This window comes from Nothoprocta perdicaria, unplaced genomic scaffold, assembly GCF_003342845.1.
Source record: "Nothoprocta perdicaria isolate Ctin4 unplaced genomic scaffold, notPer1 scaffold_1, whole genome shotgun sequence".
NCBI lineage: Eukaryota > Metazoa > Chordata > Aves > Tinamiformes > Tinamidae > Nothoprocta > Nothoprocta perdicaria.
This window is the reverse complement of record NW_020454093.1, coordinates 8,426,600-8,450,576: the sequence shown is the minus strand read 5'-3', so window position 1 is coordinate 8,450,576 and position 23,977 is coordinate 8,426,600. Positions and strand designations below refer to the sequence as shown.

The 23,977-nt window shown below is 40.0% G+C and overlaps 1 protein-coding gene across 2 annotated transcripts in view; it reads right to left on the bottom strand.

Moving 5' to 3' along the window:
• The window catches only part of PDE4D (phosphodiesterase 4D), a 303,714-nt gene that overhangs the window by 20,568 nt on the left and 259,169 nt on the right, over positions 1-23,977 (bottom strand). For both annotated transcript variants that reach the window (XM_026037174.1, XM_026037182.1), the window contains exon 6: positions 23,663-23,775. In XM_026037174.1, the coding sequence (XP_025892959.1) occupies positions 23,663-23,775 (113 nt within the window). The remainder of the gene's footprint in view (positions 1-23,662; positions 23,776-23,977) is intronic.

Sequence of the window (23,977 nt, the reverse complement as noted above, 5' to 3'; positions counted from 1 at the left end):
TATTGTAGTAGATAAAAGCAATTATTATTAAGATAAAGCGAGCAGTTCATGTGCGGAGTGTTGTAATTCCCAGCAAGTTTGAAGTTTCCATGGAGAAGCCAGAACAAAGACATAAGAATCCTCAGATTCTCGCTGCATTTATTCAACTTTTGCTCTTTCTGCCTTGGCAGAGTAATACAATTAATTACAGCTACATCTTACAGGAAAAAAAAATAAAAAAATAAGAAGGATTAAAAAAAAACAACCAGAGAAAAGGCTTAATTGAAAGTGAAGTGTGTCAGTGAGCTGACTCAGAGCATTAAATAAAATATCCCACCATCTGCCTTTCAGAGACCAAAACTTGAGGAGGACAACATTATTTTGCACCACTTTATGTAAGGCATAGGCATTACTGCGGCAAATTTCTGAGTCTTTGTTGTATCAAAAGAAGGGAGAGTTTCCTAATAGGACAATGAGGAAGTGCCTGAGGACGAGCTGAATGAGGAGCAGCGCTCAGCCCAAGGCCACACTGCTGATTCACTGGAAGATGCTGACCAACAACAGTCATAAGGCAGCTTTGGGCTGAAGGGGTTTCAACTTTTCTGGGTGATGCTACACAGCAATGTCAGCAATACTATGTGCTCAAAAAAGAACCAAATCTAGAAAAATCAATGGGGGGAAATGTAAGATTGAAAAAGCTTCTTCCTTCCAGGAGAGGCATGTACAGCAATGTGACAACTGGGTACAGTCAAGAAATTATCTAGCACACATATATAACATTTTCATATGGAAAACATAGCTTTCCTTAAAATACATAAAACAAAGAACATGTGAATGAACACATCATATATATTAGCATATGATATATATACTGGAATACATATACTACTATACACATATAATTACTAAGTAATTTTTAAAACAGACCTAGGTTATTAAAGATTCAGGATGATATTAAAATAGTCTAAAAAGTATTTCTGGAAAATATTTCTCCTGCTTGTTCCAGCTCTGCTTTGTAATGCTAAATACAAAGCTTTGCATCTGTGTTGCATTGTTTCCAGATCACCCGCAAGAGAGCACTGCTGCCACCTACCCAGGATCAGCTCTAAGAATTGAAAATATTTTTGTTGATTTTTCACAGTAAATATGCTGCAGGATTTCCTTCCACCCCTCCCCAAAATCACAGCAATTTAGAGGGCAAGGGGTTAGTGGCAGGGAGCTGCAGTGTCCCCACCACACACCACCTCCTTTGCACAGAGCAAGATGCATGAGCTGGGACCAGGCAGCCTTGGGGATGGGGAATTAGACTCTTCCCCATCCAAGAATTCCCAGATATAGAGGCTCCTCAAAGATTTCCATTGCAGTACAAATGTATAAAAGGGCTGTAGCCTACCCAGGATGGGGACAGGGGGAGAAAATAATAGTAATAGTAATAGTAATAGTAATAGTAATAGTAATAGTAATAGTAATAAACACCACTCTTCAGGGATGCTCCTTGGAGCAGCCCCCATTCCTTAGCCTTAAGCTATTCATATCATGACTTAGATCAGCCATTTACTCTGGGCTGCTTAACAAGTTAGGCACGTACGTCTGTAAGACAGCTTGGTTCAAGTTGGCAGTAACAGGGGGTGTTGCAAAGTTAAGGTTTTTTTCATCGCTTTTCGTGGCACTTCAAAGGCTATTTCCTAGTTATATCTTACTAAAATTGTCCTAAAAACCCTGAAGTTTGTATTAAATAAGGAATATTTTAAAAAGCCATTATATAGATTATATCAGGTTCTTATTAAAAAAACCTTGATTTTTTAATTCCACACCAATATATGAGACAAAGACATACCCAAAAAATTACTGAATTCTAATTTATTGAATTTGTTGAAGGATGTTATCTATAAAGCTATTAGCTAGGCAGTTTTAATTCTTCTATTGAGGTTTTATGGTTCATGTGGACTTTTCTGTTATTTCTATCTTTTAAGATGTTTACAAGTCTTTAGGAAAACTACATGCTGAATCAGATAAATTATAGCAGCAGAGATTATCAGGGCACTCTTTCTTCCCACATACCTATGTGTTATAATATACTTTATATTTTTTGATCTATTTTAATAGAAAAACAACTATACTGATAGTAAGAAATGACACTGACGCTGACAGTTTATTCCTAATTTGTATGAGGATTTTTTTTTCCTGAGGCTCCTAATCTAAACGTAACAAAACTACCAATTGCTATGATATAAGCCACCAGTGTGGCCTCATTTATTCTGCAGACACTCCCCTGACTGTGGCTACAGGGGAAAGCATGACCAACTACTTTAAATTTGTACCCGGAACATTCACACCCGCATTGATTTATGGTAATTGTTTTTGCTGATTTTCAGCCTCAATTCCCAAATTGGAAAAAGGGAATAATTAGCTTCAGAGGCAGAATTCAAATAATTCTAATTAGTGAATAATTAGAGGAGGTTGTGGTAGGTAGACATGTATATAGCAATAGCTGCCACACACAAATAAAAAGAGTAATCTGAGATAAAAACAGCATAAATTTAGAGATTAACAGAAATTTGGCAATCTGAAAGAAAAATCTGTATTTTTTATACATTTGTATCTGTGAAGATAAAAGCTGTGTGTGTGTTGTGGGGAATACTAACATTTTTCTATGATTGTTCTTATCAAGCAAAGAATATGGAAATTACCAAAGTAAAGCTAGGAATGACAATAACCAAATAATAATAATAAAAATATAAAATAAATAATATAAAATAAGGAAGTTGGTAATAAGCACTATTGCATAGGTAGAAATAAAACAATGATCTTGAGGGATAAAAAAAAATATAAAATCTTAGAATCCACAGGTAATGACAGACATTATTAATCAACAAGCCTGGGTAACTTTCTCCACAAGGGTCATAAAAGAGGTGGCAGAAGTCCCAGGACTTGTGATGTGCAGCTTTAGTAAGATTTTTAGGAAAAAAAGATATATTCCCACAGAGTGCAAAGGTGTTAACACTGTGCCATCTACAGTTTGCAGTCAGGATGGCTTGGTAACTCCAGGCTGCTTCACAAAACACCAGTCCTGGGGAAAGTTATGGAAAAACTCAATTATAGATTTTTTAAGCATTTCTTGATAAAGAAGTAAGAGTTTGGAATGTAATTAATGCCAGTCAATATCATTTAATTCTTTAAAGATGGAATATTCTTGGATTGTTTTAAGGCCTTTGATTTAGTACTGTGTAGTGCATATGACTCTGCAAGTTAGGCACATAATTGGGTTAAGACACTGATTACTGAATGATTTGATGACCTCTGAGGTCCCTTCCAACCTTAAGCATTCTATGATTCTATGATTTCTAACAACCATCAACAGGAAGACTTCATCACGTGGAACAGTTTTAGGTCCGGTTCTACTGGACCTGACACTATGTTACAGTACTTAATTTTTTTCACTAGAGATCTGGAAGTGAGTCAACACCATGAAATTTTTTAGAGAATAGAAAAACTGGGAAGAAAAAAAAATGTGAGGGTAAAGCCATCACAGCCATTTGTTTTGTTTGTTGGTATCACTCAGACTGTTATTCAGGACCCAGTTACAGACCCAGGGACAAGGAGCACAACCCACAACGGGCTCTACCCTGGAAAGCAGGAACTCGGGAAGGATTTACAGGGTCACAGGGGAAACGCAACAGGACATCCCACAGTGATACTGCCCCCCCCCAAGAAAAAGGAAGACTGTGTGTTTTGTAAACGAACAAAGTAGAGATAATTCACCAGTGTAAGTGAGGATTTAATACTTTTATCCATCACTGACGCATATGATTTACCACGAGCCCCTGCAGGCACCTACACACCCACTGTTGAGCACATGGACTGAATCAAAAGATCCTATGGCTCAGGTCTCGAGGATCTAAGACTTTCAAAGAAAGACCACTTTTCCACACATCCAGTGCAAGACCTCAGATATACGGAAAGACATTACTGACAGGCACAACGAGGAGAATTATTGCCTCTTCAGAGGCCCAAGCAAAATCCTGAGCCTTTCAGCGAGGTTTTGCTGTTGCCATCTGGCTCCTGCGCGTACGCAAAGGCTGCAGAAGGCTCAGTCAACAGGAAAGCGAGATGGCAATGAGTCAGGCTGGAGGAAAAGGATGTGAAGAAGGCTCAAGAGCCAGCTTGTTGATTCAGTTGCAGTACTTTGGAACTATCCCACAGGGGACATAATTTACAATCTTGGTCTTTCCTTCCACAGGTCAGCGGATGGTAATACGGAAACTCCAGCAGAAATGTGGTTAGCTTTGAAGGCGGAACAGTGCTTTTGAATTCTCAGCTGCAATCCCCTAGACTGACTACCAAGCTGTACTATGAGCCTCCAAAGAGAAATATGAGTATCAGTCCTGGGTACAAGGATGCCACAAAACAGCTAAATGCTTCACAGATTTTAATTTTCCAAATTCCTGTGTGTTATAAATGGGAACATATAGTCCGTATCTCCTAAACAGAATGAGAATCCTGTCTGAAAATATCAGAAACTACCTTTACACTGAGCTTCAAGCACCAGAGAAAAGCAATAATCACCTATCGCTAATTCTCTTCCTCCTGGTCACAAACGTGACCATCTTCATAGAATTAGCCAAATTCATCTCGAGTTTACCCAGTCAGGAGCCCCAGCAAAAGCCTCCCTACAAAATGGAAAGTCTTGGCACAGGGAGATAAGAGCAGCAAGGAATAGTCATTTCATCCAGAAACAAGGGCATAGAGATGGACTCTGCTGAGCCACTAGGCAGGCAGGACCGGTCTGGAAGAAAACATAGCAGGATGGCTAAGGACAAGGAAACCATGCTGAATCAGCCAGCATCACCCAACTTCTGAGTTCCACCTAAGCCTCTCTTAAGATTTACAGAGGCTAATGAAAAACCTTGAGGAATGCTACAAACCCTGGGAGTTGTTCCAGGAACTGCAGCAATCGCTGCCCACACACGAACTAGGAATGGCTACAACTGGGACAAACCCCTAACTCTCGGGAAGAAGCCTCAGCTCTAAGGTTCATACCTGAAGCCCTGTCCAAAAGGGCTTCTTGCAGCCTCCTGGTTTGCCAAACTACATTCATTAAGGACAATGGACTAGACTGAACTACTTTAAGGGCATTTTATTCGGGGACGTGACATATATTTCTCGTGAATCAAATAAGAGTATTTTAAGTTGTTGAACAGAATGAAATGAAAGAAAAAACTTTGGGATTAATAGGAGGGAGGAATAAAGAGCAAAACTTAGCAGCTGAATTGAATAAAGGCTCCTTTATTGTTAAAAAAAAAAAAGCAGCTTTTTGCTAAGACACATAATTCTGTGTTTGTATTTACTGCCCTCTAGTGATAATACAAGCATTAGCTACAAGATACTTAAACTTCTGTTTGTAGAGTTACACTTTTTCCCACAGGAAACCTCAGCGTGTGCACCTGTAATTCACACCCATACTAAATTACAGTCTTAATAGGTGTCTGGTATTTTCCATAATCACCCCAGAGAAACTGCACAAGCAGCACCAATGACATCACATTTCAACTCATGCTTTGTTTACCAGCATCCATTTCCAAGTCACAACATTCACTTATGTTTATCTTGCAGAAATTGTTCTATATAACGATACGGTAAAGTCCAAAACAGGTTCTACAGAAGTCTCCCAGTAAATGAAATCTGAATGTCAATAAATGTTCTCCAGTTTACAATATTCTGCTATGTGTTTGCTTTTTCCCTAACATAGCACCGTAAAACAATGCAGGTCACAGGAAAGCTACTGTTACAAGCCAATTTAAATCCTCCACGAGGGGCCTACATTGTGAATATGCTCTTACATATATATATTTCATGAATCCACAACATAATCATGCAAGCATATGACATATTTGTGTCTTAATGAGAAAAGTTACGGAACTGCAGGGCAGTTACTCATTCCTCTGGTCTGGATACTCGCCAAACAAACATCCTAGTTTAAGGCAAGGGTTTTTTTTAATGGCACCTAAATTGTAGCAATATTAGTTGAAATACCTACTCCCCTAAGATTTCCTTCATTGTATCAACACATTTTTCAACAGGCACCAACCTGTTTTGCTTACAGGTTTTTCTCTATAAAGGATGTTGGCACACAAGTCACATGTAAGATCAGTTTGCACATGGCACAAGCTCAGACAGTTGGCAGCAAACTGATTTTATTTTTTTTAACCTTTACATGATATGTAGAAATCCCTTGCATGCATGCAAGGTATTTCAATGTCACTCTTCTCTTTAAACTATTTCCCAATAATAAACTAAACAAACTCTACAAGAAACAATCTTAAAAAAAAAAACTTTCAAAATATCCTAAGATGAAGCAACAAAATAACACCATAACACCACAAGAGAACCCCTTCTCTGGCCTTTTCAAAATTACAAAATTCTTTAGTATATTCGATAGCAATTTGTTTGCTTGACCATTATGCTCCTATTTTATAAAAAACTATAGTTTGTGTGGAAAAATTGAAAAGTCAACAAAATTAATTATCACTAAAAGCAAAACAAACGACTCGGGTTATAAGAAGCATAAAAATATATTTCTGCTTGCAGTTACTACTGTAAAGGAATTGCTAGCTATTGCTAAAACAGTTATAAAAACTGGAAATAGAGAAGAAAGTAGGTATGCCTCACCTTTGGAAAGCAGGCAAATGATAAGAAATCAAAATTCAAACTCTTTAAGTTTTGAAATGCACAGTTATTATAGGCACTCGTAGAGGAATTAAGAGTGCTGATAAACTGGAAGTTCTCTTCCATACAGAAATGGGGAATAAAACTTTTGCCACTTAACTTCATTTAAATCCACTGTTTGTATTGTAAGTCCTGACAAAACGTGCATGCTACTACAAACTGTAGTTTGTAGTAGCATTAAGGGTCATTAAGGATATAATTATTGCATCCCTCAAAAGATGGCGTTGGCAAAAATTCTTGTCAAAATCTTTTGTTTCTTTCTTCACAAAAATATTACACCTCCTCTTTGCCAGCAGGTAGTGCTGCTAAGCTACATTTAGGAACAAATACTTGTTGCAATCTGGTAATGTCAACTTCCCAGTCTGGGAAAGAAAACGTAAAGGCCCATCTACTTATAGATTAAGTTTGGGTCTTCTCTTCCCACTCATCCTCTCCACTTCTGATAACCAAAGTTGGAAACTCACTGCATACGCAACTATGTTGGTGCCTTTTGCATCCACCTTGCAAAGCCCCAGCCCACTGCAGGCAAAGGGTCACGGAGTTCACTGCGAGGACTGCCCCAACATGGGCTTCCCCATGACCAAATCTCAGAACTGAACGGTTTCCATTTTGCAATCCACCAAAAGACCCACTCTTTGGCCTTTCAGTCATTGCAGGAGAAGAAACCATGAACACACTATTCACATAAAACCTAAAAAAAAAAAAAAAAAAAAAAAGTGACAGATATATACTCCTTTTGGGAGTCCTTTTCTTGGAAAAAAAGATCCCAGATCTGTGACATGCAGAAGTGGGTATTTCTTTACTGCTCTTCTCTTAATACTTGTATTTTATGTACTGTGTGCGTGATGATCTGTACATAGAGGGGATTGAAAAAGTTGTAACACTTTCCAAAATAAAACATAAAAAATAAAAAAATAAACAAAAAAAAGAACACACAAGTGACACATGGGACAAAAGAAAGAGATAAGACTTCCTTCTAAAATCCCCTCCCAGGATAGCACAGCAAATCATTTTAGTGACATCTTTTTTGTTGTGTGTATCTGAGGGACTGCCCTGAGGAAGGTTATTGCCAAGGTGGCTGCTCCTGATGGGGGAGAGGCCCTGGGGAGGGCCAGGAAGGGCTGCCGAGGCCATGAGGTTTCTGGTCTTTTTCCTCAGTTCCCTCAATTACGCAGATCCGTTCACATCTTCAGGTCTTCTCAGTGCCGCTATCGTGTCCATCCTTCCCTTCAAGATGCAGTCAGGAGCAACCCGGGGCCCATCCTCCTCCAGGCATGCACCAGCACATGGCTGGGTAGAAGTTCCAGCCTCAGACACTAGACAAATTGCATAATTTGGCTAATATTATACTTTTGACATTGAGTAGCTATTTTTTTTTTCATGCTTTGAACTAGGTCATTATACAAACAGTGTATCAAAACCACTCCCCCATTCCTAAAGGCAATGCCAGTGAAGGACACTCTTTTCAGTGTAACTAATAGATAAAACTGGCAAACCTTGAGCCCAGTCTCGAGGCTGCTCCTATGCTTTTAATCCATAAGGTTCTGTAATTTGCAGATTCTTTAAGGTTTACAAAAAAAATAAAGAAAGGAAACATAAAGAAGAAAAAAATAATTAACTTGAAAGACTAGTGTAGTCTACTCTATGTATATACATTAAATGGCTATCCTTATTTGAGGACAGCTGTGCAGAGACTTGCAATCAAGTCAATGAAAGCATCAAGTCAATGAAAGCAAACATTTTAGAGGTCCTGCAAAGACATTACACTTCCATAGCACACACAAAACCATGCAATACCAATGCTAAAGGAATGCTGCTGTTAATAAAAGATATAGCTCAGCTCCAGCCAACCACCCATGCCCTGCAGCACGAGATTTCTTAGAACCTGCAGAGATTATCCTGGCTACAGAAACTGCAGATGCTTTTTGAACATCTTATTTGCATGAGTAAGATTTACAAGCTGTAACGCTTTATAAGAATATTCTTATTACGGGATAAGAATAATTTCACTTACAGCAAAGTTTAAGCCTTTCCCAAGGCAACCTGTGCTAAATCCATAAAGTGTTCGTACTTGAGAAATTGTCAAGGTGGCAGGATGCACAGCTTCTAAGCTTCTCCTTAAGCACTTTAGAGGAAAAAACACTTCTTTTTCACTTTAAAATACCAGGTCCCTTCTTATTGAATAGAAAAGTTTGACTTTAAACTCATCTGACACAGTTTCTGTCCTTTTTCTAGTTCTTATCTAGTTAACACTTGCTTAGTGTAACTGGCAGATATGTCATTGAAAATGAGAAACATGAGTAAAATATTCCAGCTTGCCACTAGTAACAAACACAGTCCATGTTTTGAGAGAAATACTCAGAATTTCATCCTTCTTGTAACAAAAGAGTAACAAATTTATCCTCTCCTTGAGGAGATGTCCTAACGCAACACAAGCCAAGGGCTCCTGGAGAACTGGAGCAGTCCTGGTATGGCTAGACTGATATCACAAGATCAGAGGAAGATTAGAAGCATTAAAAGTTCACAGGTTCTTGTAATAGAGTTTTTCTGATCAATCCATAAATTTCAGCCTGTTATTCACAAATAACCTAAGAATATCCAGATAGGAGAACTTCTGCAGTTTTGTCCTCCATATGAATAACTTATACAGACACACACACATCTACAGGCTGCAGGCAAAGACCTACCCTGCAAATATCCACCAAAACACAGTAGCCAGAAAGCCTTGCACCCACGGTGCACATTTTTTACAGAGATGTATGTGTAGCAAGCATGCAAAGAAGAGGCATTACTGACCCACAAAGCTGGGACAGCACAGTCACCTTAAAACTGATACAGTGGTACCAGCAAAACCCAAGCTTTTACAGGCCTTGCCTATTTGTCTCAGAAGACTAGTCTGACAAAAACACAAAATACAAAATACAGCTTCGCTGGTACAGCTACATTGATCTTACTTCTCCTGCAACCTAATATGCTTATGTTAATGAAATGTTTCTACTGTAGGCCCAGTAAAGCAAGTGTTATAACAGTTCATCAGAAATCTTGGAGGGATAGCCAGGGATAGCCATTTCAGGCTAAGAGAAGAAAGTCTCCTCACCACCTTTTTCAAAGTTATAAACATAAATGGCAGCCATATGTATTAATATTTAACATACTTATTAATCTCAAGAAAAAAGCAAAAACCTAAACCACAAACATGATATTTTCTCCTATTTTATGAAAACCAAATATGAAACAAACTTACTTCCCATGCACGTAATTACTATCACTTAGGTTAAAGAAACTGACAGTAAGTCAAGGACAGCAAGGCTGAAAAATCAATGATAGCACAGACAAAAGCAGAGAATCGCAGGTGGCAACGTAATGCTACAAAGACAAATTCAGTACGGCTTTTCCATATATACATGCCTCAGCAGGCTCCTATAAATCATCCAGAATAGACATGAAGACTGAAGGTGCACTCAATTCTTTCATATGGTTTTGTTAGCTCAGGCTCCAGTTCTCAGTAAACTGTGCTTTTTGTTCTGCTAACTAAAGGTATTTGATAGTGTCATTCTTCTTTCAGAGGGAAAAAAATCAGTGAGTTATTAAATCAACAAATTTTCATTCCATGATGTGCTTCTGACCATTCATTTGAGACTACATGCTGCAAATCAAAACAGATTCACAAAAAAATAGGAATATCTACTTGTCCAGACCAGAGCAAATACTCCATCTTGTTTACTATGTTCTTGTCTCACGCATACATGGAAATACTCATAATTGTAGCACTTCTTTTTCTCCAAGTGAGTGCTTCATCTAAATGCTCCTACCAAAAAAAAAAAAAAAAAAAAAAAAAAAAAAAAAAAAAAAAAAAAAAAAAAAAAAAAAAAAAAAAAAAAAATTGTTTTTAAAAAAAAAAAAAAAAAAAAAAAAAAAAAAAAAAAAAAAAAAGGAACAAGCGAAAAAAAAAACCCTGCTGGTTTCTAGTTTTGCAGGCAGGTATACTGCAAGGTTGGTTTTACTGGTATACATGAAAGAGACATGAAGACAAGATACAAAACCAGGCCAAAGGCAGCTCTATAATCTCCCAAATTGCCTACTTATTATCCATATAATCTAAACCACTCTTAACAAAAGCCTCAGCATTTGCATGAGGAAGTTCATAGTATTTTCATAGAATTATTTCCTTACTCCCTCGTCTCCTGATATCAGTAACTTGTCTCTTATCTCGCACTTGGAACCCAAGCATGTTTTGGCCCTGGACTTCTTGTTTTTGTTTACAGAGTGCAGCGAAACTCTACCCTGTTATGATCATCAAGAACAATCATTCCTACCTGTCACTGGATACACCATTTATCAGCCAGGGATGTTTGCATACTTGGCCCGCGGCCTGCAGGGTTCAGATTAGGCCGCGCTAGGGAGGGGTTAGCGCGGGGCTGGGAAGGAGGTGACACATCCGTGTCTGACTGGGAACACGTGGCTTCTCTGTCCCTGGCAAAGTCAGACGGGTTGGTTTGGTTGTGGCAACCCGGCTTAACCTTGCACTGCAGCCAAGCAGAACAGTCTGACTGTCACCACTGAGGCTCAGTTGAGCAGCAACTAACAGCTGAGAGACGGTTTAAGAAGTAGCTTGTTACCAACTTCCACCTGTGGCTACTGGAGTTTCTGCATCACTCATTGATCACAATATACGGAGCAAACAGAGTACAAATGATCACAGCATCTCAGAAGAGCACGTTCTTGGAAACCGTGCTCATATGAAACATCAGGAACGACAACTGAGGGCCAGGAGATGCAACTGGATGCTTGGTTCCTGAATAAACATAGTCCTAATACTGGCAAATTATCCTGTGAATATTCGTCCCATCCCACCTCACGTAGATTATTCAAAGTTTACTTCTAGTTAACTTGAAAAGGCACATGCACCTTCCAGACTAGGGCTGGTTCTCAACCCCACCTCAGAACCTCCAGACACAGCTGCACTTGAAGACCCTGTCAAGGGCAGTTCAAAAACACCACTTAGGACAAGGAATTAACACACAAAAAAAGCATCAAGATTACCTCTTAAAGTCGCACAATATGCAGGAGAAAAACTGTATGCATTTTTAGTTAACTTTGTAGAGCTGGCTTTTAAGTCAAATCCATTTTTTTTAATTAAAAAAAGTATTTGTTTATTTAAAAAAAGGTAATCTTCCATCTTTGCCTAATAGGAATAAAGGAATATTCAAATGTAGAAATATTTTTATTCTAATTTTTATAGAATAAAAACCAGCATTTAATATATAAGTAGATTTAAAGGGTGCACATACCACACCAATATAAATAACCCTCAAGAATTTTACTGTGGGTTGCTCATGAGCTATCTTGATCTGATATGACAGAATATCCAAATATCAACATTTATATGGACATAATTTTACAGCCAAATCAATACTGCCTTTAGAAATGCTGATATGAAGCTTAAGTCCAGCAATTCCAGTAGCTACTGTAATGCTATGAGATAATCACCTTTTGTCAGCACTGCTTTTATTTGTGGTCTATAACAGGTGAATATTTTATATACAAGAATTGTCAAATCTATGTTGGCAATTAATTAATTATTATGCTTTAGCATTGATAATTTAGGTCAGCTATGAACTTCTAAAGCACAGCCAAGAAATCTATTTTAATTTGAAACTCCAAGACCTCTGCTTTCATCAATAGCAATACATCATTACTTGTTTTATTCTGAACACGGAACTGTAACAAATTCTGACATGTAAAATAAGAAATGTAAAGGTAGATTAAAAATACAGTAATATACTAGCAAGTGATTGAGTTATACTAATAAAAGGACATGATTTCATGTACACAATTGGGAGATATTCTTTGATGAAGTTTTAACATGGGTACAAAATATACAGACATTATTCAAGTAAATGATTTTACACTGAACTCATTATTTCTGCATTTATCTTTTTAAGAAAGAAAATATTTTCATATTTCAATCTGCTTAAAAATATACTTTTTAAATTCCATATAATCTTTAAATTCCATAAAAATCACTAATGGTTTGAAGAACGGCTTAACACTAAACAAAACCAATATAGTCTAAATAGGTCTAATATCTTCTTCATATTTGGAAAAAGAACTGAGAAAATTTAACTGATTTTTGCCAATTTGCACTTTCACATTTAATGTTCAGAGCAGCTGGGAAAGCTCTGAGCAGCTCTGAGAAACTAGAGATCCTTCTGCAGACTCAGAAGGACAGCACCGGTTTACATGGGGGTTCACATCAACAAGAGGTTTTTTGTCATTAAAAGGACAAAAACATTAAAAAATGGCTTTTTTATACAGCAAATGACACTGTCCCTTTCACCAAAGGGGTGAATTTCACCAAGTTTCCTGCTTCGCAGTTCATTATCCCAACTCCTAGATAATCTAAATGATAAAGACACTAAAGACATATGGCTGTGAGCTCAGTCCAAGGCCTGATAGAAATCAATATGAAGACTCTTATTAGCTTCCACACGCACCACATCAATCCAAACAAACGGTGTTGGTACACGCCAGGAAATGGAAGTCGACACTCGAGCGCTGTCTTGTAAAGCCGAATACCGCACTTGAGCCTAGCTGCAAACCAGGACACAGAACTGGAAGGGCAGACAGGGCAGCCCTTACCTGCCCACCCCTGTAGAGCTAATTCCTGAGCCTATCCCTTCTCAAAGGCAAAATCCATTAAAAAAAACACCTTGGAAGTGATCCTTGATAATTTCAGTGGACTGAGTGTGCGAGAGTCACCCTCACTTCACGGGGATTGGTATGTCTATCACATTAACAACTGCTTAATTTAATACTATATAGAAAAAAAAACAAGGTGCATAATCCAAGCTTTTAAAAAGCCAAACACAGTGCTGAATTTTATGACTGTCTTGTCAGCACGCACTGGTTAATGCAAACGAACACCCAAAACATTGTAGTTCTTCTGTGAACACAACACATACTTTTGCTGACTAGGAACAAGCACTCGCCTTGCCTACCACGAAACTTACTCTTCAAACAATTACCTCATGGTAAAGCAATAGGAGCAATGCATAACCCCTAGTTTTGATTTATAAAACATTTCCAAGCCAAAATCAATGTAAAGCCAAGGTGAGTCGCCTGAGTTTGCAGTCAGGCTCTCTGAAGGCCTCTGGCATTCATAAGGTGCAAGTCAAAATGGATCTCTTCACTTCTGATGCCGCCTCTGCCAACGCTGTGGAAAAGGTGCTCTGCAGACAAGATCGGGTGTCGTTTAGCAGAGCCACAGGCATCAGCAGGGTAAAAATCAAGCCCTGGGCAAGAAGGAGGGTGAAAAGCAAGACCGGAGAAGGGAGAGATCTGTGTAGAGCTTGTGCTTTCACAACAGGCTCCAAACTGTGGCAGGAACCAAAAAAGAAAAGCACAAACCAGATGACTCCTCCTTCAAGCAGCAGTTAAAGAGCAGTTTCATACTTAGACATTTACTATGGAAATGACAGTTTAAGCAAGATCTACGATTAACATCTATCCCTCTCATCCTCCACACTGAGGTCTGCCAGGAAGTTTTAGTCTTCTATGACCAAGAAATGTTTATAGCTCTAATAATAATTGGAAAGGAAAAACAAAAATCCCAATCCACATCAGCATGCTTTTACTTACACCCATTTATAAAATCTAAAACAGGCATCAACTCAATGAATTTATATATCTGGATTAAAAAAAAAAATACAACAGAGTTACAAAATTATTTTTCTACAGTCCCACTTTACACCAACTACATGGCTCTAGCTGTTATTGTCTTACCATTTCCGTAACCCATGTATCTTTCACAAGGCTGACCCTGTAAACCAGGAAGATCAGCTGCACAGCTGTATATCGTAACTAGCAAAGAAGAGACATTATTTCAGGGTTTAGTGCCCAAGAGCTAAATTTAGCTTCTGAAGGAATTTTCTCATGCACTTTATCTTCTCGTATCTGGAATTCTGTGGTTCAGTTGGAAAATGAAGTTCTGTAAGCAGGAGATACCAAAACCCTTGGAATTTCTAGGAGAGCTATGTCATGGATCATGTCATCTACCAACTGCAACATCTTCAGAGGGATGAGCTGTAAGAGCTCTCCTAAAGTAATTGAAATCTTCCCAGTAACACCTAGAAAGAGCCACAGCTGGAAAACATGCCTATTAATTTTAATGATGCTTAAAAAAGAGAAAAAAGCAACTAATAATTGAATTATGAAATGTAACCTTAAGTGGGTCCAATGTAAAGGCATGTAAAACTTTGGACATACTGTACAAGAAAATCATGATCTTTTAACCATAATGTTCAGTGGCAGCAAATATAGAAGCTGGGTCAGCTAAAGCTAAGCAGCAAGAGTCTTGGGGATCCACGTGTTAAGAAAGCGGCCTGTCCTCCCCCCTTTTAAGAAGCTGCTATGAAAGTTCAAAGAGGAATGCCTTGTAATTCACATAATCATCAATCACCTGCAAGGCCAGCACTGGCAAAGCTTGCAAAGCTTTTGTACGTTCCTAAACCATTTAGAAAAGTCCACTGGAAAGCAAAATTTTTTTTTTTTAATCTGTTAGAAACTTCTACAAAAGTATTGGTTTTGAGTATTTAGTATTTGTAATTACTTACGAAAGCTCCAAGAAGTTTTGACAAATTTTAAGCACAGAGAATGTATTATCTATTCTGAAGAATTTATGTCTTTTGAGCATACTGAAGTTTATACTGAACAGAATGAAGCTTCTGTGTTTAAGAAAAAGGCTAGGGCATCCATTTACAATCTATAAATCTATTAAAAAATTAATTTATAAAATGTAAACTGATGCCTTGACCTGAAGCATCATTAGCCACTAAGAAAAAGTAAATAAGAATTTACTTCATTTTCATTGCCTATAGTTAAAGTAACTCTTAAAGTACAATCCGGTATAGTGTTGCTTTCCTTATCAAATTAAGGTTATACAGTCAACCTAGGCTAAAACTAGATCTGATAGTCTGGTTTGAGTATGTTAACCCTGACCTGAACAAGTCTTTTCAATCATTCCAACTAATACGCTTAAATCACATGCCCATCAAACCACAGCCCTGGACTTACATATCTAGAAAATGATATTGATATAACAAAATGATTACAGGGCTGCAGATAACAGCATAAACCTCCTGTAAGGTCATTTCCAGAATAAAATGAACTCTGGCTTTGCTTTGATTTACATGACTCTGAAAAATATGCTTCTAGACATCTTCAAGATGACAAAACTTCAGAAGAAGGGCAATGTCAATAGAGAAAATACAGTGCCTATGGATACAGGCAGGCAAAAGCTACCATTAACACATGATAAATTAGACAGGGAGAATGATGGAGGAGTTTGAAAACCAGCCTGGGCTAGTACTTATTAATGCAACTCCTGCTTCATTAAGATTTTGCAAAAGGCTAGTGTTGATTAGAGTGGATTGCATTCTGACGCTCTGAAATGTGCTAATGAGTGATCTTTCTGGCTGGAAAAAACAGCTTATTCATGAATGGGTATGCAGTGAGCAGCACAGTGGAGTCCTGACCGCAAACCATGACACGCGGGCACTCCAGCTGGACAGTGTCACCGTGCCACATGAAAGAGAGAGCCAGAAGCACTGAAGTCTGTTTCAGCTGTGGATCCTACAAACACATTTTAGCCGCTCTGCTTCATTCCCCCAGCCCGTGAAGCTGGAAAAGTTCTCATCTCTAAGCTGAGTAGCAGGAAGGTCAGGGAATATTGCTGTGCCATGGCATCTATGTTATTTTTTAAAATGTATCTCATGGTTCAAGTAGACAAAAAAAATCCTTAAAATATCCTGCCTTGTTTCAGGTCAAAACTATTTTGGATGTTGTTATATACAAACAAACAAACAAGCAAATAAACCCATCAGTGCTTTCTCCCGCAGCTGCAAACTGATGGTTCAGTTAAACACCCTCTTGCCGAAGAATCTGGTAGAAGTGGTCAGCCAGCCCAATTCAATTAGCTGGTCATACATTAGTGGCTTACACCTTAATTAATAGCTGAGCTCAGCTTTTAAAATTTTATTTGTAGATAATCTTCCCAACAGGCCCTCTGTGCCCATTTGATTCGCTGCTGCTGTTCTGCTTGTGATTCCCTGCAGATGCAACTCCCACTGCCGCTATGTTGAAGGGCTGGGAAGAGGTTGGCCAAGACAGCAAAGACAGGAGGTGCTCGGAGGAGAAACGCAGCTCAACAGGCCCACTGGCTGCCCAGCTCCAAGGCAGGACTAGAGGTGTTAGAGAATAAGACTTTTAACACAAAGTTTTGGCAAACGGTGACAAACCAAAACTCTTCCTAGTTTAATGGAGACTGCATAGCAGCTTCTTCAAGCAGTTTCTTTGGGATTCAGCAGATGAGTTGATATTTTGGTGACCACCTTATTCATTGCATGAAAAGCTTACTCAAGAGAAAAAGTTGCCTTTTATTGGAAACACAAAATGAAAAAGGAGAATGGCCCCTTCTTGTCGCTGAAATACTTAAAATCTTACGGTCTAACCATGATTACATCAGCACACTACTCAGAACACAACTCAAGAGTTCTTGGCTCTAAATACTGTCACAACAAGCCACAAGGAGGTAGATACTTATCGGGCCTTTCAGTAGCCCTAAACTCCATCTTTATTATTGAGAAGTTATGAACTGCTCATTTCCACAAGACCTTTTCCAGGTAACATCTTCGAAACATCCAACACTATTTTTCACAAATGCTGTAACAAGGGTACATTAACATTCATATTTTAACTTTAAATAAAGCAATATACTTCATAATTTTCAAATCCTCTATCATGGTGGTTGAGAGTAAAGCCATTTTCCCACATCAAATCCTAGTTTCTTATTCCACAACCTTTTGTCTATATTATTCTGGGCCATTACACTAAAAGGAAAGAATTTTTTCATACTGTGGCATTTCCTATAATGAAAGAGACTAGAAAAAGGGGTGGTTGTATGCTGGTATGGACTATTTGCTTATATTTATGGAAAAAATGATCTAATTATTAGTGCCTGGGAAATTATGTGATGCTATAAACTGAAAAGCTGAAAAATCACCGCAACCTTAGAGATTAGTCCTAATTCCTCTTATGTAGCTCTTCAATTCAGGTCCTTTCAAGACAAATGGAACACCAAAAGCAGAAATCAGTTTTTCTTAAAATTTCAAGTAGCAACTCAATCAGCAAGATTAAGGGATCCTGACTTGGTTTGGTGCCCTGAAATGCTATTGAGTTTTGGTTTTAATGGGTAAAATCTAGGCTCCTTTCAGATGACACAGAATAAGAGGAAGTCTGTATGGTGTAATTCCGTTTAAGAAGACCCCTGACAAACAGCTAAGGGGGTTATCATGGGTTATGAGGGATTTCCAAATCAGAAAAACTGGTCCTCGAGGGCTGGGGAGAGCTGTCTGCTGTCATGGATGGGCGGCAGGAGCAGAGGCTGCTCAGGCTCCTCAGCCTCTCCCACCTCACTTGTTTCTGTTCTTCTCTGCAACAGACCTACAGCTCCACTGCCCCATCAAAGGCCCCTCTCACTCCCTCTTTAGGGAAACAGGTAACTCATGATTTTTCTCACTGAACACCAGCTTGGCAGCCCTTGTGGGAGCAGCACACATTGTCATAGAAGATCCTCACCTTCTACCGAACGAGTGCCACATTTCAGACAGGACAGAAGTGTCCACAAATGACAAGGACGTGCTCGTGCAAGCCATCTGTGTGAGAGCAAACTTCACCCATGATCTTCCCGCAGCCAGTCTGTGCGGAGAATTGCCAGCAAAGTGCTATCTCCTCGTTAAACCTCACTCGGCACCGTGGCTACCCGAGGGCAAGTTTGCTGTTCTCCACAAGCACAAATAGTTGGACGCGGGAGCAAGTCAGGTTGTGCACAAGGAACAGCACTGCAGCCCAGAGGCCTCAGAATTCCTCTGGGCTGGCTCCACAGCACAACAAGGGTGGAGCGAACCTGGAAAGGATGTTTTTCCCTTCCCTGCACAGTGCTCTTGCCCTTTTCTCTTGTTATGGAATAAAAACTGGCATCCTGTATGAACATGCAACCATTCAGGTTCCCAGATTCATCACTCTAATACGCTCAGGTCTCTCTACTCTGTCACCACACAAATCCAAACCCTTAATGAATAAAATTTTCGCTGATGCTGCACTCAAACTTTTGCTCAGAAACAGCTGCCTCTTGCCTAATTGCACCCTTGTCAGAAGCAGCGCTCTAAAGAGCTAACTAAATCCTTGGATTTTCCTAGAAAGATCTGGGAACGTCAAGAGCCAATTAAACTACCATGTCAGCTGGCTAAGTGCGATGCTACTGCCAGACATTACATAAGGGCACTGTCACGCAATAAACCCCATGGATTTTTGCATTCTTTATATCTGAGAAGCAAAGCAGGGGACCTCTCTGCTTCACAGCACTTTACTCACGCTAACAACAAATTCCTTTTCCCCTGTTTTGTTTTCAGCACGTATTTTTCATGTGCAGTAGCTGACACCCAAGAGAACGACTGATGTTCAAATCCTCTTAAGTCAATACGACAACATTATCCTTCCCCATAACTGGAAGCAGGTCACTCATCTGTGACTACGACAAAGGGGATACTACTTCTCTCTGCCTGAGCCTTCACATTTGTAAAAACTATTACAAAAAAATATATATATGTTCCTACATATAAAATGCAAATTCTAAAAAGAAGGTTCTACCTGTGTGATAAATTGCATGACTAAAGTCAGCAGCAACAATTAAAAAGAGAACACTAAAAAACAGCCTGTTAACGAAAGCAGAGTTCTCAACCATGATTAAGCAAGTGACGTTAGCCACTTTCATTAGCCATTTCATTAGTTTTAGATTAATTCTGTCTAAGCACTTATGGAGTTTCTGACCACATTACCACTTAAGTTTCTTCCACAGACTAAAACAAAGGGAAAGGACGAACGGACCAAGTCAGGAGCCAGAACCTATTCCCAATTCTGCGCACCAAGACGTAAGCAATGACAGGACAACCCCAAAACAAGGTCCTTTCCAGGCAGGAGCTGGTGCCTGTGGTGCCAAGGAGCTCCAGCCACGCAACAAAGCTGGGCTCACCTGGGCTGTGAGCAGACACAGCGGTGCTACAACAACACTCCTGTTCAAAGCATCTCTGGGGATGTACAGTCTATTATTATAACCATCTAGCTTTTAAACTAAGTAATTAGTTTAACCTTTTTTTAAAATTTTCTTTCCAAGGATGGTATGTTGGTCAGTTCTCTCTGCTGGCTGTATGAAATGCAACAGGCACTGCAGAGGAAGAGCGGAAAAATACTTTTTAGCAACAGGAAAATGTGGCTATAGAACAGCTCACACTGGCAAGATAAGTCAGGACCCAACGTAAGGGCAAAAAATGAACCAAGGGAGCAGATTTTGAGTGGAGTTTTTTTGGTTGTTTTTTTTCTTCCATTGTCCTCTTAACTTACACTAAATGTGTACGGAAAAGCTACTCTTTTAATAAAATCTTATTAATTGCCAGTACAAAGCTCCCTTATTTCTTGTTGATATATCTGTTGATAGCGAGGTTATTGTCTCACATGTCTCACATGGGTGACAAGTACAGGACCATAAACATAAACGAAGATCCCACTGACATTTGCACTAATTGTTACACTATGGACTAATTTTCAAATACTCTAGTCAAATAAATGTGATGCTCTGGGTATCTTCACAGAATTCAAAATATAGATTTTTTTTTTCCCCAATAACAACTAGCACTAAAAACTGCCTGTAAATGAACTTCAGCTTTTGTCTCTGATCATTTTCAAATATTAGCATATTAGACGGGCAAAGTAGTTAGTATAGAAACAAAAAAGCAGCTTCATAGTTAGCACAGTCAAACTGAATTAAACTTAAATCTTATTTAATCTAAACCTAATATCTCTACCTAATATCTATACCAACACCTAAAAACCTTCCTCTAGCAAGGAGATATTCACAGAAGTTTTCAGCATAAAAGAAATCTCCAAGATGATCCTAAGATCAAATCTCAATGAGTTTTTTTTTTCCAAGTTGCTGTTTATTGCCAGTTACTAGCAAATCCTGCAAAAAAGCAAACTACAGTAAACCTAAAACAGAAACAACATGAACTGAAACTTTTCCATGTCTAAATTCAGGTACCCAAACACACAAAGCGATACATTAGATATGTTTGCACAGTCGTAATTACAGAAGTGAAAATATCTGTTTGCATATCCGTTTCATTATAGAGTTCCTCTGTGTTTGACTAATCTACAATTAGTGCAGTTCAGCAGAAAGTGTTTGCTACATCTTTACTATTGGCATGGCTTATTTAACAGTCATTACTGTTTCAGATAACAAATAAGTCCCTGCTCAGAATTGGGGTACACTGAGTATACCCCAAATTGACAACATACAATCTATAAAATAAATTGCCATTTTTTTTTTAAAGTCCATTTTTAAAATTTAAGACTCCTATCTGTTTTCTAATTTCTAGGCCTTTCAAGACTTTTTTCTTGCACAAATATTAGTACCAGAAGTTTCCTTAATTTTTTAAGGGAAGTCGGGATTCCCTAGTTACCACCTGATTTCATGAGGTAAGTTAAGAAAACACCAAGTACCGTGACAGTTATAACAGTACTTTTAAATACGATGACCTTTTCTAAAGTGATTTATTTCCTATCTGTGCATCAGAGATCTACCCGTGACCGCTCTCACACGCAGTGCTCCAGGCGCTCGGGAACCTGCCACTTCAGGGATGCCTGGGAGCTGAGGCATCATCTCAAAAACAGCTGGATCTGGATGCAACTTTGCCAGCCAGGCATCTTGTCTGGCTTCCTAAAGGGCAGCTCTAGAGCATTTTTTGGGGGTGCGCTGGCACCCACACCATGCTGGGGCTGTGGCAAGCACGGCTTGCCTGCTCTCTTCAAGTAACCTTAAGCAGGGAGAACAGAAGAAGGATCTTTTCCCATATCCGTATCATCCCACTTTCAGTCATCCAGACATGTGATGTGTGCACGTCACCAGCTACTGCTAATGGAGCGCTGGGAACAGGTTTATTGAAGGAATTCAGAAAGAGGAAAACAGTGAGAAAAACCATGTTAAAATTGACAATGTTCCATTTCCCAATTTTTCACATCTGATTTTACAAGACCTATTCTTAGGATACACAACTGGGTACTCTTGTATCTATTCCTTCCCAAGTCAGTAAAACCCACAGCGTTCCTGAACACTGCAACTGTTCTTATTGTATAGTTCACATGTATCCCTTGTCTTCATGATCTTATTTTTAATACAAGAAAACAAACTTGCTTTTGAATCACATTTTCCTTTCAGTTTCAATAAACAGGTTAAGAATGCTTACCCAGTAAGCTATGTAAGAATGCTTACCCAGTAAGCTTACCTAGTAAGCTACGGTAAACTATCCTTTAACTAGTTCAAACAAACACAAATGTAACAGTATAGGATGCAGTACTTAGGTATTTATTTATAAATGCAAAGCAGTGGTCATCTTTTATAATAATAATAATAAAAAACCAATCTTCTTTTAATAAAAAGCTGCAGTTAAAGTAAAAAGATTGATTTGTAATTAATTATACCTTACTCTAAAATATCTTGCTTTCCATTTCATAAAATATATGACATGTTCTCTCTGCTTTAGGGATGTAATAAATAAACACTTGAAGGATGCCCAGCTTCTTGTGAAATAATGGCTATGCAGACACTCTATGAGGAAACTGAGAGATATTCAAACACGTTTGCAGGAAAAGACCAGGCCATAAGTGTTGGCCTGAAGAGGTGTTTGCCAAGAGAAGTTTTATTATCGAGTTCAGAAAGTGCTGAAACGGACTCCCAAACTCTCCAAAGCACATGTGCCACACGGCTGTCATATGTCAAAGCACATATATATGTCTCATATATACATATATGTATATATGTACATATACATATAAGCATACACATATACATTACATTTTTCAATTTTTGATAAAAATAAAACACAGTTTTGCAACTGGGACAGCTCCAAATAGATAACTCTTTGAATGTAGATTTAATTGCTGCCCAGTCTCTAATGATCAGAAACACACAAGGCATGGCAAAGAAAAGAAATACATCTCTTGCAGGACTAAACTGCAAGACTGCAAGCTCTCGTACAACCTGGCATCTTACATGTGGCCTGAGTTAAACACGGGCTTAAGCAGTAATGAGGAACTGCAGATATTTGGTAACAGCGCTCAAAACACGGCAGCAAAATAAAAACAAAAATAAAAATAAAGATGGGGCTTAAATTGAGTAAAACCTCACAATTCTTCTCTTAAAAAAAAAAATCCCAGTTACAACTAAAGTGGTGAAAAAGCATGAAAACATTTAACATCCGCTTTCTTATGTACAAATAAAGGGGGGAAAAAAAAAGGAAAAAGTCCCTTTATTCGCTCTAATTAAAACTTCCCTCTCCTCTCCCGTTGCTCCGGCGCTCCGCAGCGGCGCGGTACCGGCACCAGCTCGCGGCACCAGCGGCAGCGCCACGAGCCGGGCCCGCGGGGACCGCGGCAAGGCGGGGAGCAGCGGGCCGGGGGCTCCGCGCGCGCGGGGCCCCGCAGCGCTGCCGGCCCGGGGGGGGAACGGGCGCCGCGCCCAGCGGGGCGCGACCACCTGCTCCGCACCTCGCCCGCGCCGGGGCAGCTCCGCGCGAGCGGGGCATGAGCGCCTCCACGCACCGCTCGGGCTCCGCGCGGGGCATGAGCCCCTCCACGCACCGCTCGGGCTCCACGCGGGGCATGAGCCCCTCCACGCACCGCTCGGGCTCCGCGCGGGGCATGAGCCCCTCCACGCACCGCTCCGGCCGCCGGCGCGCAGCCAGGCGGGATGCCCGGGGCCAGCGCGGCGGCTCCGCGAGCGACACGCGCGGAAACGCCGCGGCGCCCCGCGCAACGGCCGGTCCCGCCGCTGCCCGGCGGCTCCTACCTTGTTGGAGGCCATCTCGCTGACGGAGTGGCGGGTCTGCAGGGTCTCCAGCTGGTCGAGGCACCAGTCGAGCTCCTCCAGGGTCTCGCTGGCCAGCTTCTGGTAGGCCTCCTCTGCCAAGAGACACGGCAAGGCGCGCTGAGCCCGCAGCCCGGGGCTAGCGGGCAGCGCCAGCGGCTCCATGCCGCCGCCCGCCCGCAGCTGCCCCGTGCGCGCACATGGGCGCTGCTCCCGCATAGCGCGGCGCCGGGCTCGGCGCGGGGCGCAGCGCGGCCCCTCGCAGCCCGCAAGAAACTTTGCGCCCGCAGCGCCGCG